Source organism: Rhagoletis pomonella, unplaced genomic scaffold, assembly GCF_013731165.1.
Source record: "Rhagoletis pomonella isolate Grant_MI unplaced genomic scaffold, Rhpom_1.0 Rhpom_scaffold_00013, whole genome shotgun sequence".
NCBI lineage: Eukaryota > Metazoa > Arthropoda > Insecta > Diptera > Tephritidae > Rhagoletis > Rhagoletis pomonella.
In genome coordinates, this window is record NW_023458567.1 from 2,436,484 (window position 1) to 2,449,883 (window position 13,400).

Consider the following 13,400-nt stretch of genomic DNA (forward strand, 5'->3'; position numbering starts at 1 on the left):
CCAAACCAATACTCCAATCCAATATTCCAAACCAATACTCCAATCCAATCCCATCCTATAATCCAATCCTAACCCACTCTAGCAGGACAGGAGTATGCCAGTAGTACTCTTTATAGCCATTTCTGAAGCCGAGAAGGCATTTAAGAAACAAAACACATTTAATTTCCAACTTTAAAAGGAATAACTCTCTCTCTGAGTCTGAGTTAGTCTCCTAGCATCCATAAAAAAGAGCCATGCTCATCGTAAGTATATGTAGTATGGCTGCCTTTTTCCTTTGCGCTCTATTCATAAACTAATAGCATCAATTAAATACCCAAACCGCCTGCAGTTTTCACAATCCTATCAATCTCAGCGCATTTACAATAACGAGGTCTTCCTACTTCCTCTCTACCTGAGCTAACGCTGCAGTAATAGACTATTCTGTTCATTCATCATTTTCCACCACATAAAAGGAGAAACAAAGAAACAGCAACAAAATCACACAAAATGCAACTACTATTACACCTCAGAACAAGCCACATACAAATGCGCTCTCGCTCATACTTGGTATTTAGGACAAATGTTGCTCAAGTCCTGGTCGCTCACCCTAAAAGCAATGGTTGCTGTGATTTTTTTTTCGATTTTTTCTCTACACATCTTTTTTCTTGAATTTTCAATAACTTCCTACTTCCAGCACTTCCGCTGACTCGGACTAAACAGTGTCAGTTATCTCGTGACTGACCAAACGATGCACCGACCGACCGATCGCTCAATGCGACATAGTCTCTTCGTATTTAGATCGCCTATGAAATAGCCGTTCGCTCATAGTGATTGCCTTCTTCGCCGGCAACTCCCTGCCGTAGATCGTTTTCATGTTGCGTCATTTGAGCTCCCCTCGCTCGCCGTTCGATCGCTGCAGACTACAATTAAACGTCGCTCGCTTGTCCGCCCTTTGTCAGACTCAATTGCGTTTTGTGTGTGAAAAGTGAAAACCTCAAATGAAGGTGTGATATAATCCATGTGCCATCCTTCCGGTTTGCCATTCACATTGTTTAGTATTTGTTGCAGCATTATGAGATTGCGCGCTCTACGCACACACAAATGCACAAAAGGCGGGAAGAAGGAATGAAATGATTGTAAATTTTTGATGTACGACAATTTATTTCCGCCCAAATTACGAAAATTGACAGCAACACTGTTTATTTGCCCTCCTATTGTGCCTTGTTTGGGAGTTTAGAGGCTAATAAATTAAGGTATTTGGTAGGGTTGACGCCCAGGATTTACCCCTGCGACTGCGCGAATGAGAGAGAGAAGAGAGAGTATAGGCTTACGATTATTGCTAAATAGGAGAATAGGGGAATTGTATTGCAATAGGAAAACAATGACAAAAAGATGCTACAATTGAATGGAAATAAAGACAAATTGGATTTTTAATAGCTCAAGGGTATTAGAGCGCTGCGAAATGGAACAAAAGGCACTGAAGAGGAATGCGAAAACTAGGAATACTAGGAGCCGGTTTGAAAAAGTTCCTTTTAAAAGGCGGCGTACTTTATTTCAGCATAAAAGTAGACAGTGAGTTTCCTAGCCGGTTGAAGAAGACCTGACTCAGTTGGGGGAAAAACGTACAAGTAGTAAAAAAAACGTATGGGAAACTTCTCGAAGCGATAGCTTGAATTGGTGTGTCCTCTAGAAAGCTGAGCTGGAAAGCTACATCAATTATGGTGAAGAGCTCGAAGAAATTAAAAAACGAACAACACACCGAACTAGAAGCAACCCAGAAAAAATTAGTTAGAAACCCTCTCGAAGGCTCTTCCTGCTGTTATATAAAACTGAGAAGTTAGACAACGCGCTTAATCAGGGTCGTTAGGCGTCCGAAAAAGTACTTACAGAAGTGTCCATGTCCCTTATTGGTCAGAACGAGACAATGGCGGATCGAGACTGCGCCAAAAATCATTGATTCGAAATGTTAACCACCTCTGTCGTAGAGATAGCAGTCAACCCCGAATCTTGTTCTGTGGAACCTTTTATTCCCTACAGGAAACTGCGTATCGAAATTCAAGGAATTTGAAAAAGCCTACTATGTAACCTAATCAATATTCCTCTAATTGTAGTTACCTAATCCACAAACCTTTGCCTATGCGAATCATAATATGTCCTTAAAAATTTAATAGATTAAGTTGAGGGAGTCTGCGTGCATTCTTCAAATCTACCCTTGACTCTGAACATCTCCTGCCCCACTTAAATCGCCCATCCGACAACACAAACTAATCAACGAATTTCTCTTTTACTTTTCTCCGCAGGTATTCAACAGCCAGCCAGTCCTGACAGTACCTCGCCACACACCTCGGAGGTTTCCTACACCTACATCGGCTCCAATTGCCAGACTTCGCCAGCGCTATCCGGCGACTATAAGACCTACAGTCGTTCCGCCGAAAGCGATGCGCTTTCCGTCGGCGATGCTAATTCGATGCACATGCAACCCCACCCCGGCTCTGCAGCTCACCAACAGCTGCACGCCCACCTCCAGCAGCAGCACAACAAGAGCATGCCAGGCAGCGCTGGTGGCGGCGGCGGCGGTGCCGACAACACAAGCGCCGGCGGTTCCTCCTCCAATGCGCACGATGACAGCCTCATCGAGGACGGCATCGAAGAGGAGATCATGGACGACGAGAATGACGAGGAGAATGGCGGCAATGGCTCCACCAACGGCGCCGATGGTATGCCGAACAAGAAACGCAAGCGTCGCGTACTCTTCACCAAGGCGCAAACCTACGAGTTAGAACGACGTTTCCGCCAGCAACGTTACCTATCGGCGCCAGAGCGTGAGCACCTCGCCAGTCTAATACGCCTGACACCAACGCAAGTGAAAATCTGGTTCCAGAACCACCGCTACAAGACGAAACGCGCACAAAATGAGAAGGGCGTCTACGAGCATCACCCCGCCATGCATCCCCATCACGCGGCCGCTCTGCCCTCGCCACGTCGCGTTGCGGTACCGGTGTTGGTGCGCAATGGAAAACCATGCCTAGCGGATGGCACAAAACTGCCGCAGGATTGCATGACGCAGCAGATGCAGAACGCTGCAGCAGCGCATCACTTGGTGCTGCACGCGAATGGCGCGGCGGCGTATCAGCATGCGGCAGCAGCGGCGGCAGCGGGCTTACACGCAGCGCATGCGCATCCACATCAGCGCCCCTGGTGGCCCTAATATTGCTGAGGGCTGATGGATAGAATGTTGTGGAGGCGTGGTGCTGGAGCAAGCGCAGTGTGAGAATCAGTGAAAGAGAGAGCTGGGTGCCGGCGACAATTGCAAGCGTGTGACAACAGCAGCATTGAGGAAAAGCACGTTGGGTGATAAGCGGAACTTGGATTGGGAAGTTTTTTTTTTCAATAATTTTTTGAGACGGCAGGTGCTTTTGGCGGCGCTACTCGAATATTGGACAATAATTTCAAAAGGCCAGAAAAAATGAAGCAAAATGATAAATTTAAAATTTGAAAGAATGTGTGTAAAAATTAGGTGCAATAAAATTAGTAGTAAAAAAGTTTAACAAACAAAATTTTTTAAAAGAAAATTTGAAAAACAAAAATATGGAAGCGCCATTTAGCACGAAATTGTAAATATGTAATAAAAAAAGGTAAATAAAAACAAAAAAAATTGACTTTTAGCGAAAAAATGTAAATAATTTTATGCAAAATTAAATTATCAGAAATTTGTAAATATTTTCTCATCAAAGCACAAAAATCTTCAACAATTAGCTCCTTTTCAATTTATTCACTTTTCTGAAGCTTTCAACTCTTTTTTGTAAATATTACATAGAATTCCAGATTTTCTATAGAAATTCTTGTAAAATAGTACTTTTCTTATTTACTATGCAATACAAGCCACTCCAAACATGAAAAATAATTTTAAGCAGAAAGTATACCTTAAACTTAGTTTAAAACTTAAATTTAAGTAAAGAAATTTAAATAAATACAAATTAAATAAAAACCCGTTAAAACTGTATGTAACTTGTAAGAAAAATCAACAATTTAAAAATTTTCCAATAAACCAATAAATAATGAAAACCCAAAAAACCTTTGTTGTAATTTCCTACAAAATTTCGAAACAATTTTTTAATAAACTAAAAAATTTTAAACTTTAAATTTATTTCTTGAAGTTAAAGAGAAAAATCGATTGCGAAAAGAAAATTTTCAATATTCCGTTGTTTTTTTTTTTATTTAAAAGTTTCAATAATTTTATTCGTTGCTACTTTTCAGAGAACAACTAAACAGATCTGCAAACGCATTGAAAAAAATTTATAAAAATACGACTATCTACAACTTTGTTATAAAGAAATATTTTTATTATAGACCTTTTGTGTAAAACAAAATTACAAAATAAAACCAAATATAACTACTAAATTTTTTTTAAATTTATTTTAAATTTTGTAAAAACACGACGCGTGGGGCAGCAAAAAATGTAGTGTCTTATTAATTTCGCAGAATTCTTAAAAGAAAAGTAGCATTAGGGTGCATCACTCTTCATTCAAAAAATAATAATCGGTAGAGTTTTTCCATCGATATCCGATTTGAAAATAGCTGTACATTTGTATACAGATTTTATAAGCTAATAAACTCTTATATTATCTGTGGTGATTTTTGGAAAAAAAACTACTTTGCAAAATTCATTTTATTGATAAAAAAAAGTAGATTTTTGAAGGTCTTTTCAAATCGGTCCAACTCAACTAAATCTTAATATTTTTCCGAAATGTTTTAGCAGAAGTTTTCAAATATAATAAATGTAATACTTGCGTTGGGAAAAGAGCTAATTTTCTGAAGAGGCACGCTAATTAACACACATGAAAAATAATAAAAAATATAAGAAATATATTTTAAAAAAATGTTCTTTTTTTAAATGTCTGGTTTAAGCGATATTTTTTTTAACCAGCTAACAAGAATTTTCTTGAAGAAAAACTTCGACTAAATCCTGGTAAAAAGGAGACACGACGGGACAAAAACGGTTTCATTAGGAAATTTAACAATAGCAAATATGTAAATAGTATACAATACATATATATATTTTTAAAACCCCTCTAAATTTTTTTGTTTCAAAAGAAATGTTTTTGTTTAGGTAAAAAATCACAATATACGCTGAGGTAAAATTTGTAGGTTCATATTTTTTTAATAAATGTACAAATATTAAATTAATTTTAAAGATTTCGCGCCTAAATATGAGATACATATGAACAAAAAAAATTAAAAGAATATCGTACATACTTGAAAAAAATGTAGAGAAATGAATTATCTTTGAAAAAATTTCAATTTTTAAATTTTGTTTTCTTAAAAAATTTATATTTTCCAAAAGTCCGAACGCTTGAATTAAATTTTTTCAAATATGTAGAAATATATATTAAGAAAAAAAAATTCGATTTTTTTTTGTTTAAACAAACATCTAAATTTTAATTTTTTTTAATAAAATCAAAAAAAAATATTTTACATAAAAGATTTTCGATCTTTTTTCGAAATACTTATATGAGTTTGTGCATATCTATATGTTTTATCTTTCTCGCATATTTTTCATCATTCTTTAATTCTCCTCGTGTCTCTCTCCCGTTCAGCCCTACTCAAGCAACTCCAAATTTGCGTCACTATTTCTTGTTTATCTTATCTCCCTGCAAATATCTTTCTTTTCCACTGTCAAACATCGCCCATATTTGGACGTAATCATTGCAGGTCCTATCAATCTAACACCGGTTATCTGAACGACGTGAATTTTCTTATGTCTAATTAATTAGGAAAGCAAAACAGTCCAAATAAGCAGCGATCTTACAATTAAATCGACACTAAAAAATACTTTTCCATATTTGGAAGTCAGATAAAGTCTATAAAAATGTACAACACATCCACCGATAACCAATGCTACGGATTGAACTAGAAAAAGCTGATAACAATACATTTAAAAAAAATATCGGGATTTTTTGTGGAAGACCTCCCCTAGTTGGATGGATAGTATGGGCACAACCCGGATTTCCAAGTAATGTGTTCGAAAGTATATTGGTTTCTCTGCTAAACACTGAGAACAATATTTCAGTACTGCAAAAGGAGGGTGCTGTGTTTATCGACTAAGCAAGACTTCAATCCGAAATCCGTAGTATAAGCCTGAAACCACTGGGGATACGCGCTAGATGAATCGCTGTCAGTATATGTATATACTAAGTACACTTAGGTCTCTTTTTATGCGGTACATGCGTTCCTCAGAAAGCCGCATAAAAAAGTTCTTTACTTTCATACAAAAACAGGGGGAAGAGACCGAAGTGTATACTTAAAGGATACTATGAGACGCGTTGGAAGAAACTAATCTGTCTAGTGGCTAGGTAACAACGGTGAATCTTTTACAACCGGTGAGAATGAAAACAGGAGTCAATGCGGAAGGCCGGATCTATATACAGATTTCGGAACTTTAAACGAAATTTTAGAAAATAATTGTTTGAGATATAAGTATTTTGGTTAAACACTTGAAGCCATGCTCTTATGGACACACTAGGCTTTCTGGTCTACATGGTCTATGGACTGACCTAAACACTACTTTTGCGTAAATTTTTGGACACCTGCTGTGTCACGGTCTCCTTTTTCCATACGCTTAGTGGTTCACTCTAATATTACTGACCTTTCCTTTCGTATAAGATTTGTATTTGTATTTATCTTGCTGGTTCTAATCGTCAATCGAACGAAACGGACAACGAATCCATGGTTCAAATAGTAATCAGGTTTATTGTTTCTAGGGTCCCTAACTAATTCGATTGATAGGTTTAGGTTTCCTTATAAGAAAAATTAGCCCGACAGCTAAAAAAAAAAATAGAGCAGAATTCACACTCTTGCGCCACTCTTCGCCGACGGCTAAACTTTTCTCGCCAATCAATTACCACAAAATGACTTCGCGCTATTCACTGCATGTACCCACTCAAAGAGCACAGTACCAGCACTTCAAATAGACAATTTTTTAAAGCAAAAAAAAAATATCGACGCCACTAAAACACTTCTCAATTCAAGTACAGCTCTCGAGTAACTCATAAAACAAACAAGTGTTCAACTAATAAACAACAAATAAAATTACACATCATTGGTGTCGCCAAAGGCAGCAGCAACAATACAAAATAACAAAAAAAATAACGAGAGTGCGCACCTCGTCATTCAAGCAAATTAAGTAGAAAACATTCCAGAAGCGTCATCAGAATAGAATTCAGAATATCACATAGTACTACGTAGTAATGACTACGAAACAACACCATAACATGAGATTGTTCTGCAGAACATTGTTAAAATAGAAAGGTTGTACCTACAACACCGCGTTGGTGGTACTGGTACCCACCGTTGATATACTTGAAATTTTCAAGCAGCTGAAATAAAAGTTTCAAGCGACAATTGAAGGTTGGAGTGGGGAGGCTGCTGGCCAAGCGAGGTTGTGGTTCTATTGCTAAAGAAGGTACCATAAAATGCAGTGATATATGAGCTTGTTGCGCTAAGTCATACCACATGAGTACAAGCGTTTACTGAAGTGCCATAAAAATATTTGAGATTCGTGCTGTTGAGAGTAATAGCCTAACAATCTAGCAATCTAACTGCCTAACAAACTTTCTAGCATATAACCGCATTTTTTGCTGATTCGCAATTGTAGTGACAGTTGTAGAAGCAGTACCATTGGGGGTTCCGCACCCCGCATCCTCACTCACACCTAGCTCATAAATTGTTGCTTTGATATACGAGACACTTATAACAGGCGAGTAGGCGGGCCATCGACTCGTGCGCTCAGCTGGTTGGTCACAGCGTTGGCGAGTTATCACGCATAGCGCCACTTTGTTGGACAAGTTGTTTGAGACAAGTGTTTGAGAATATGACAGCAGAACAAAGGAGGGTGCGGTAGAAGAAAGCAAAGAGGTGAGGCGTGCAAAAGGCGCTGGAAAAGAGGGAAACGAAATGTGAAAAAAAAATGGCGTTGGAAATTTCGGTGATACACAAACGTCGTCGTCAATCATCACGTTCGTCAGCTAATTGGCTCGCACGTCAGTAAGTTGATTCGCACAGCGCGTTTATCAGCTCAAAATTAAAATAAATATTTGTTTCATACACACACACACACACACACGCAGGAGCCGTTCTGTATTTCTAGCAGCGATATCAAATTTTGTCTTGATTGTGTGTTGTGTATTGCTCCCCCTTTTCGTTATAATTTTTCCTATTATCACGAACACTTTTTTTCATTATTTTTACTGTTATATACTCACACACCTTATATCATTTCGTAGCATTGAAAAACTTTGCCATTGTTGCTTTTGTTTTTGTTTGGGAACGCTTGTTGTTTTACGCTGTCAAACTTTGCTATCGCTTGTCTGACCGACCTGCAGAAATGTTTTTGTTGTTAAATATATTGTCAGTCAATTGCGGTTGGACGTTATCGACTTTTCGTGGTAGTCGTGATTTAATAAACGATAAAGGTATATGTATGTCGTATTTGTGTAGCTTATTTGTTTTATTTATTATAACTTTTGTACAATTTCCCTTATTTTATCAGTCAGCGTTTTTCTTCACTAGTCGAACTGGCTGATTGAATGTTGATTTGTAATTTTTTTTTTTTTTTGGAGTTTGCAATATTTTTATTGAGTAACCGTGAGGCTGTCAGGTAAGTGGGTAATTGGTGCGAGGTTAACGGTAAGGTACTTACTAAATTTATGCGATTTATTGACTTAGCAATTCACGTGGAACAGATGTCAAGAAAAGTTTTACAAACATCGAGTTAAAACAAGTAATTTTTGAGCAGAAAAAAAAACAACCGACTTCAATGCTCATATAAAGATTTAGCTATACCGGAACTAAACTAAATTAGTATTTGACCACCATCCGTGAGGTGCCACCTTTCCGATAAAAAATTAACTATCGAAAACGTGATCACCTGGTTCAAAGTTATATGGCAGTATATGTATATACAAAAAATGTATATATTCCGACGTATTGATAGCCTCCTCCTTTTTTAAGTAAGTTAATTATTGTATACTTTAAGTTTAAATTCACAGGTAACTGTTATCGGACGAATATTTTAACCTTCAAAGCTTTATTTTTCAGATCAAAGGTACAATTTCATGGAGCAACATCATCACAAACCACGAGGCTATAAAGAAGAGCTGGTAAACTATCGATGGCACTATCGATAGTATCGATGGTTTTTCACTATCGAAAACATCGATGGTTTTGTAAGCAGCACTATCGATAGTTTTCACTCACACATACATTATTCAGTAAGAGTAAAAGACGGCGGTACCTGTTTCATCTTGTGACTCGGAAAGGACATTTAGCAAAGCAGGGCAAATAATTTCAGAGCGCGGATGCTGCTTGAAGCTAAAAATCGTTGATAAACTTTTGTTCCTTAACAAAAATATGGACATATTTTAGCAATTCTGATCTCATTTTCAATAAAAGTTGTTATATTTAATTTTTGGACTTTTTTAATCAAAACTATAGATAGTACTATCGATAGTGTCGACATTTTCGATAGTATCGATACTATCGATGGTTGCGACTATCGCTGGCCACGACTATCGATAGTTTTCCTGCTCTACTATAAAGCTTAAACTGCCTTTAACATTCCGAGAACAACAGCTATTTATCTAACCTAATTTTGGTTTTACTCCTTCCTTCATTCTCGAATCATTAATCGGTTAAAATGCTACCAAAAGAAAATTCACCTTCGCTACCTCAAAAAAAAAACTTTGAATTGGCACCTCGGTAAGGTAAGGTTACGGCGCTGACAGTTTTCGTCGACCACAAGTTCAAGCCCCTAACCTCGAGTGAGCAAATGCGTCACGTGTTAACCCTCAATGAGCAGTAGGTCGCTCTTGAAAACCTTCCATGTTGAAGGCAGCCGGAGCAATCCGCATGGAGAAGTAACTGCTTAATAACAAAAGGGAAAAGAAAAAAAGTTCGTGGAGAACCGCAGTAACTCAGTAACGGAAGCATGTTACGGGAACATCGTGTCCGTCAGCCGCAAGGCGGGAAGCACCTCGACGTTACTCTACCGAATCCGTCCGGACCAGAAACTTCGCATTGTAAAGTGTGCTTTAATTTTACGAAAACGCTAGTGAACCTAGGACACGCAGGAAAATTTCGTACTAAAGATCGTAAGCAGACGACAATTTGTCTGCCAAAAACTGGATATCTATTTTTGTAGTCCTCTGCAAGGCTTATCAGTATACCCTTAACAGATATCCCGGTTCTCCATCAGTAGTGAGAGTCGATGAAAGATTGTCCACATTGTGGGCTAAGGGAACTATGGACCGGTTCGGACATTTCGGCGGTGCACGCAGTCGAGATAACAAAGAGTCTAAGAAACGGTTGACAAAGGAACCACTGCAGACATGGTCTCACGATTAGTTAAAGTAAGTAATGTCATAGATAGCCAGGATACGCCGCACTCTTGATAAATAAAAAATCGGTGATATTTTTTTTATAAACTGATAAATTTATCGGGTATAATTTTAACTACATCACCTCTAAACCTAAAAGGGAACGTATGTAGAGTAGGCAGCAGCAAAAACAGCAGAGGATGAATTCACAAATCACTCCCTCTGCCTGTATGAAAGAGCTCAGCGGTTACTATGAACTCTGCCACGGACACTGCGAGCGTTATAGGACCTGTGTTCGAACATGTGGGTTTTATCTTACACTCTACCTCAAAACTAACGAATTGCATCTTCTCAATTTCAAAGCGCAAAGCGAAAATGAAAAATAACCTAAGCAAGGGTAGACTTGCGAGTCAGACTTTCATAGCTCTCTCGTAAAGCACAGACGTCAACTATGATGATCACAAGAAACTTTCACCATTCGTTTACCAGGTGTTACAAAACCAACCCGATCTTATGGGGAATCCAACCAGCCTATATGGCAAGAAAGTGTCTGGAAAATCGCCAGTTTCGAAGCAATGGCTGTTATGTGAGATTCGGAAGTAGATGGTCTTGCAGGCTTTAAGCATACAACTCGAAGGAATAGCGACTTATATACCAGGTTACCGAAAAAAATTTATGGAATATAAAAACTTAAATCTTCGATCTAACGAATTCGCTAAACATGCAACACAGAGTTTAAAGCAAGGTTAAACCCAACCGCTAAAGCACGTGAATAGCCGCAGTCTGGCAACTTAATAACTTAAGGCGAACACTTCTCATTGATTTAATAAAATCAAAATATTTGTGGAAGTAAAAAATTCAAGCAAAAATCACTTGAGATGGATGAAGGTACATAAATCCATATAAAAAACGCACAAGAAAAAAAATGATTATAAAATATGTTAAGGATGAACTATAACACAAAAAGATAAGAGCGCGAAAGATTTTTAACATGAAGGAAATAAAAAAAATATATAATCTTGTTAGCAAACAAAATGTTAAAAAAAAAATATTGTACAACGGAGTGAACCTAGGGGCTGATAAAAATGTGTACAACAAATAAAAAAAAAAGTGTTGGAAAACAAATTAATCAAATCAAATGAAGTTGATGTGACATATGTAGGTATATCAAGCTCACGCATTTATGGACAGACATATAAATATATACATACACACATACACATATTAAATAAAGGCATATCGATCAAAACCTTATTGATAAGACGATTGTAGGGCAACTTTAATTGCGTTCTTGGATCTTACAAAATACACTTACACGCAAACGTACATACGCACGCACGCATTCACGCATTTTCATGTCATTATCCAGCTACTGTATTGATATTTGCTTTGGTTGGTTGCTCAATCGTTTACTCATTCAGTTATAGCTACACACATACATATGTACAAACATACAAATAGTCACACTGACACACATACATACAAACTTATTAACTTAAAATCGCTTACTTACTTACCGAGCTTCTCGTTTATTTAAATAGTTAAGTCTCTTTTAAATGCCAGTTGACATTTTATTGCCCATACTCGTTCCATTTCGCAGTGCTTGTGTATTTGCGTGTGTGTGTGTGTGTGTGTGTTGATGATGGAGTGCCACTGGGGACAGAAAGTCTGCTGAGGCCAAAATGGTGATTTCATTGAAAAGTTGGAAATTTTGTGCAGCTCATATGAAGTGATTTTTGCTGAAAAAATTTTAAAATTAAAAAAAAATGTTTAAAAAAATGTTCTTTTAAATGTAAACAAAATTATTTTTTAATTTAAAATTCAAACATTCAAGACGTTCAAGAAAATTTGTGATTAATTTAATGAAAAATTTAAATAAAAATTTTTATTTTTTTTTGCTAAACAGCTGTTTTGATTTCTATGATACGATGAAGTCCTAATTAATAAATTTCCCTGAATTTTGTTTTCACTTTTTAAACTCTACAGTGCTCGCGCTATAAGGATTTTACCGCCCGGGCCAAAACTCGCATTTTATTTTTCAAACGACGCATTTGTTAAAATTGCTTTCTAAAACTGCAAAACTTTAATGAATTTTACTTTTTCCTTTAAATTAGATTTAATAAAAAAATTATTTGTTTCTCGATTTTATATCCGTTAGGGTTTTTCGCTATTTAGTAGCGTAATAACTTTTTTAAATTAAAATATAAATTTCAGAAAAAACTTAAAAATAAGCATTAAACTTTCTGTAAGCTAATTTTACGATTTTTAAATATTTTTTATTTTTCAACAGGTTAGGTTAAGTTATACGGGCAGCTCTGAAATGAGTTCATAGGGGCCCATTGCAATCTCCGGAGGGTTTTTTCAATAATTTTAGTTACAAGTAAAAATAATATAAAGGTCATAAACAAATTTTCTATTAATAAAAAACACTATTATATTTTCTTAAATTTCAATTCGTATTCTGAAACATTTTTCAAAAACTAAAAAAAGCTCTTTTCAATCCCCATTTTTTTGTGTGAAAAAGGTTTATTTTGAGCAATATTTAGTCTTCACTTTTATCTAGAATTTATTAAAAAAAAGTTTTTAAAAATCGAAAAATTATCGTAAGTACTAAGCAAAACAAAAAACTCTTTGTTCTACAAATATTTTCTATTCTTAAATATCAATATAAAAAAATTAAAAATTAAAATGGTTTCCAAGTTTTTCTAAATTTAAAATTTAACACAAAATTTTAATACCTTTTTAAAGAAAATTTAATTTTAAAAAATTTAGGGGAAAATTTTGATTTGCACACTTTTTATATAAAAAAAAAATTTATTTAGAAGCAATTTTTCATTTAATAACTTTTTTGGATTGGACCTTTTTTCAATAAAATTTTTCAACACTTGAATTTTAAAAATCCTAACAAAAAGTTTTTATAAACTTTTGTTTTTATTTATAAAAATCAACGGTTTATTCATTTGGACTTAAATTACATATAATTTTTGAACTATTTTTCACTGATTATTCCTTTCCTTTCCTTTTTTCAGCAAAATAATATTATTTTTC

At 36.0% G+C, this 13,400-nt stretch overlaps 1 protein-coding gene across 1 annotated transcript in view; it reads left to right on the forward strand.

The window, feature by feature from the left end:
• LOC118748468 (homeobox protein vnd) overlaps positions 1-3,224 on the forward strand; it is a 40,984-nt gene extending 37,760 nt beyond the window's left edge. Inside the window, exon 3 of the mRNA XM_036482926.1 lies at positions 2,280-3,224. Coding sequence (XP_036338819.1) covers positions 2,280-3,187 — 908 coding nt within the window. The 3' untranslated portion in view covers positions 3,188-3,224. The remainder of the gene's footprint in view (positions 1-2,279) is intronic.
• Positions 3,225-13,400: the final 10,176 nt, after the last annotated feature.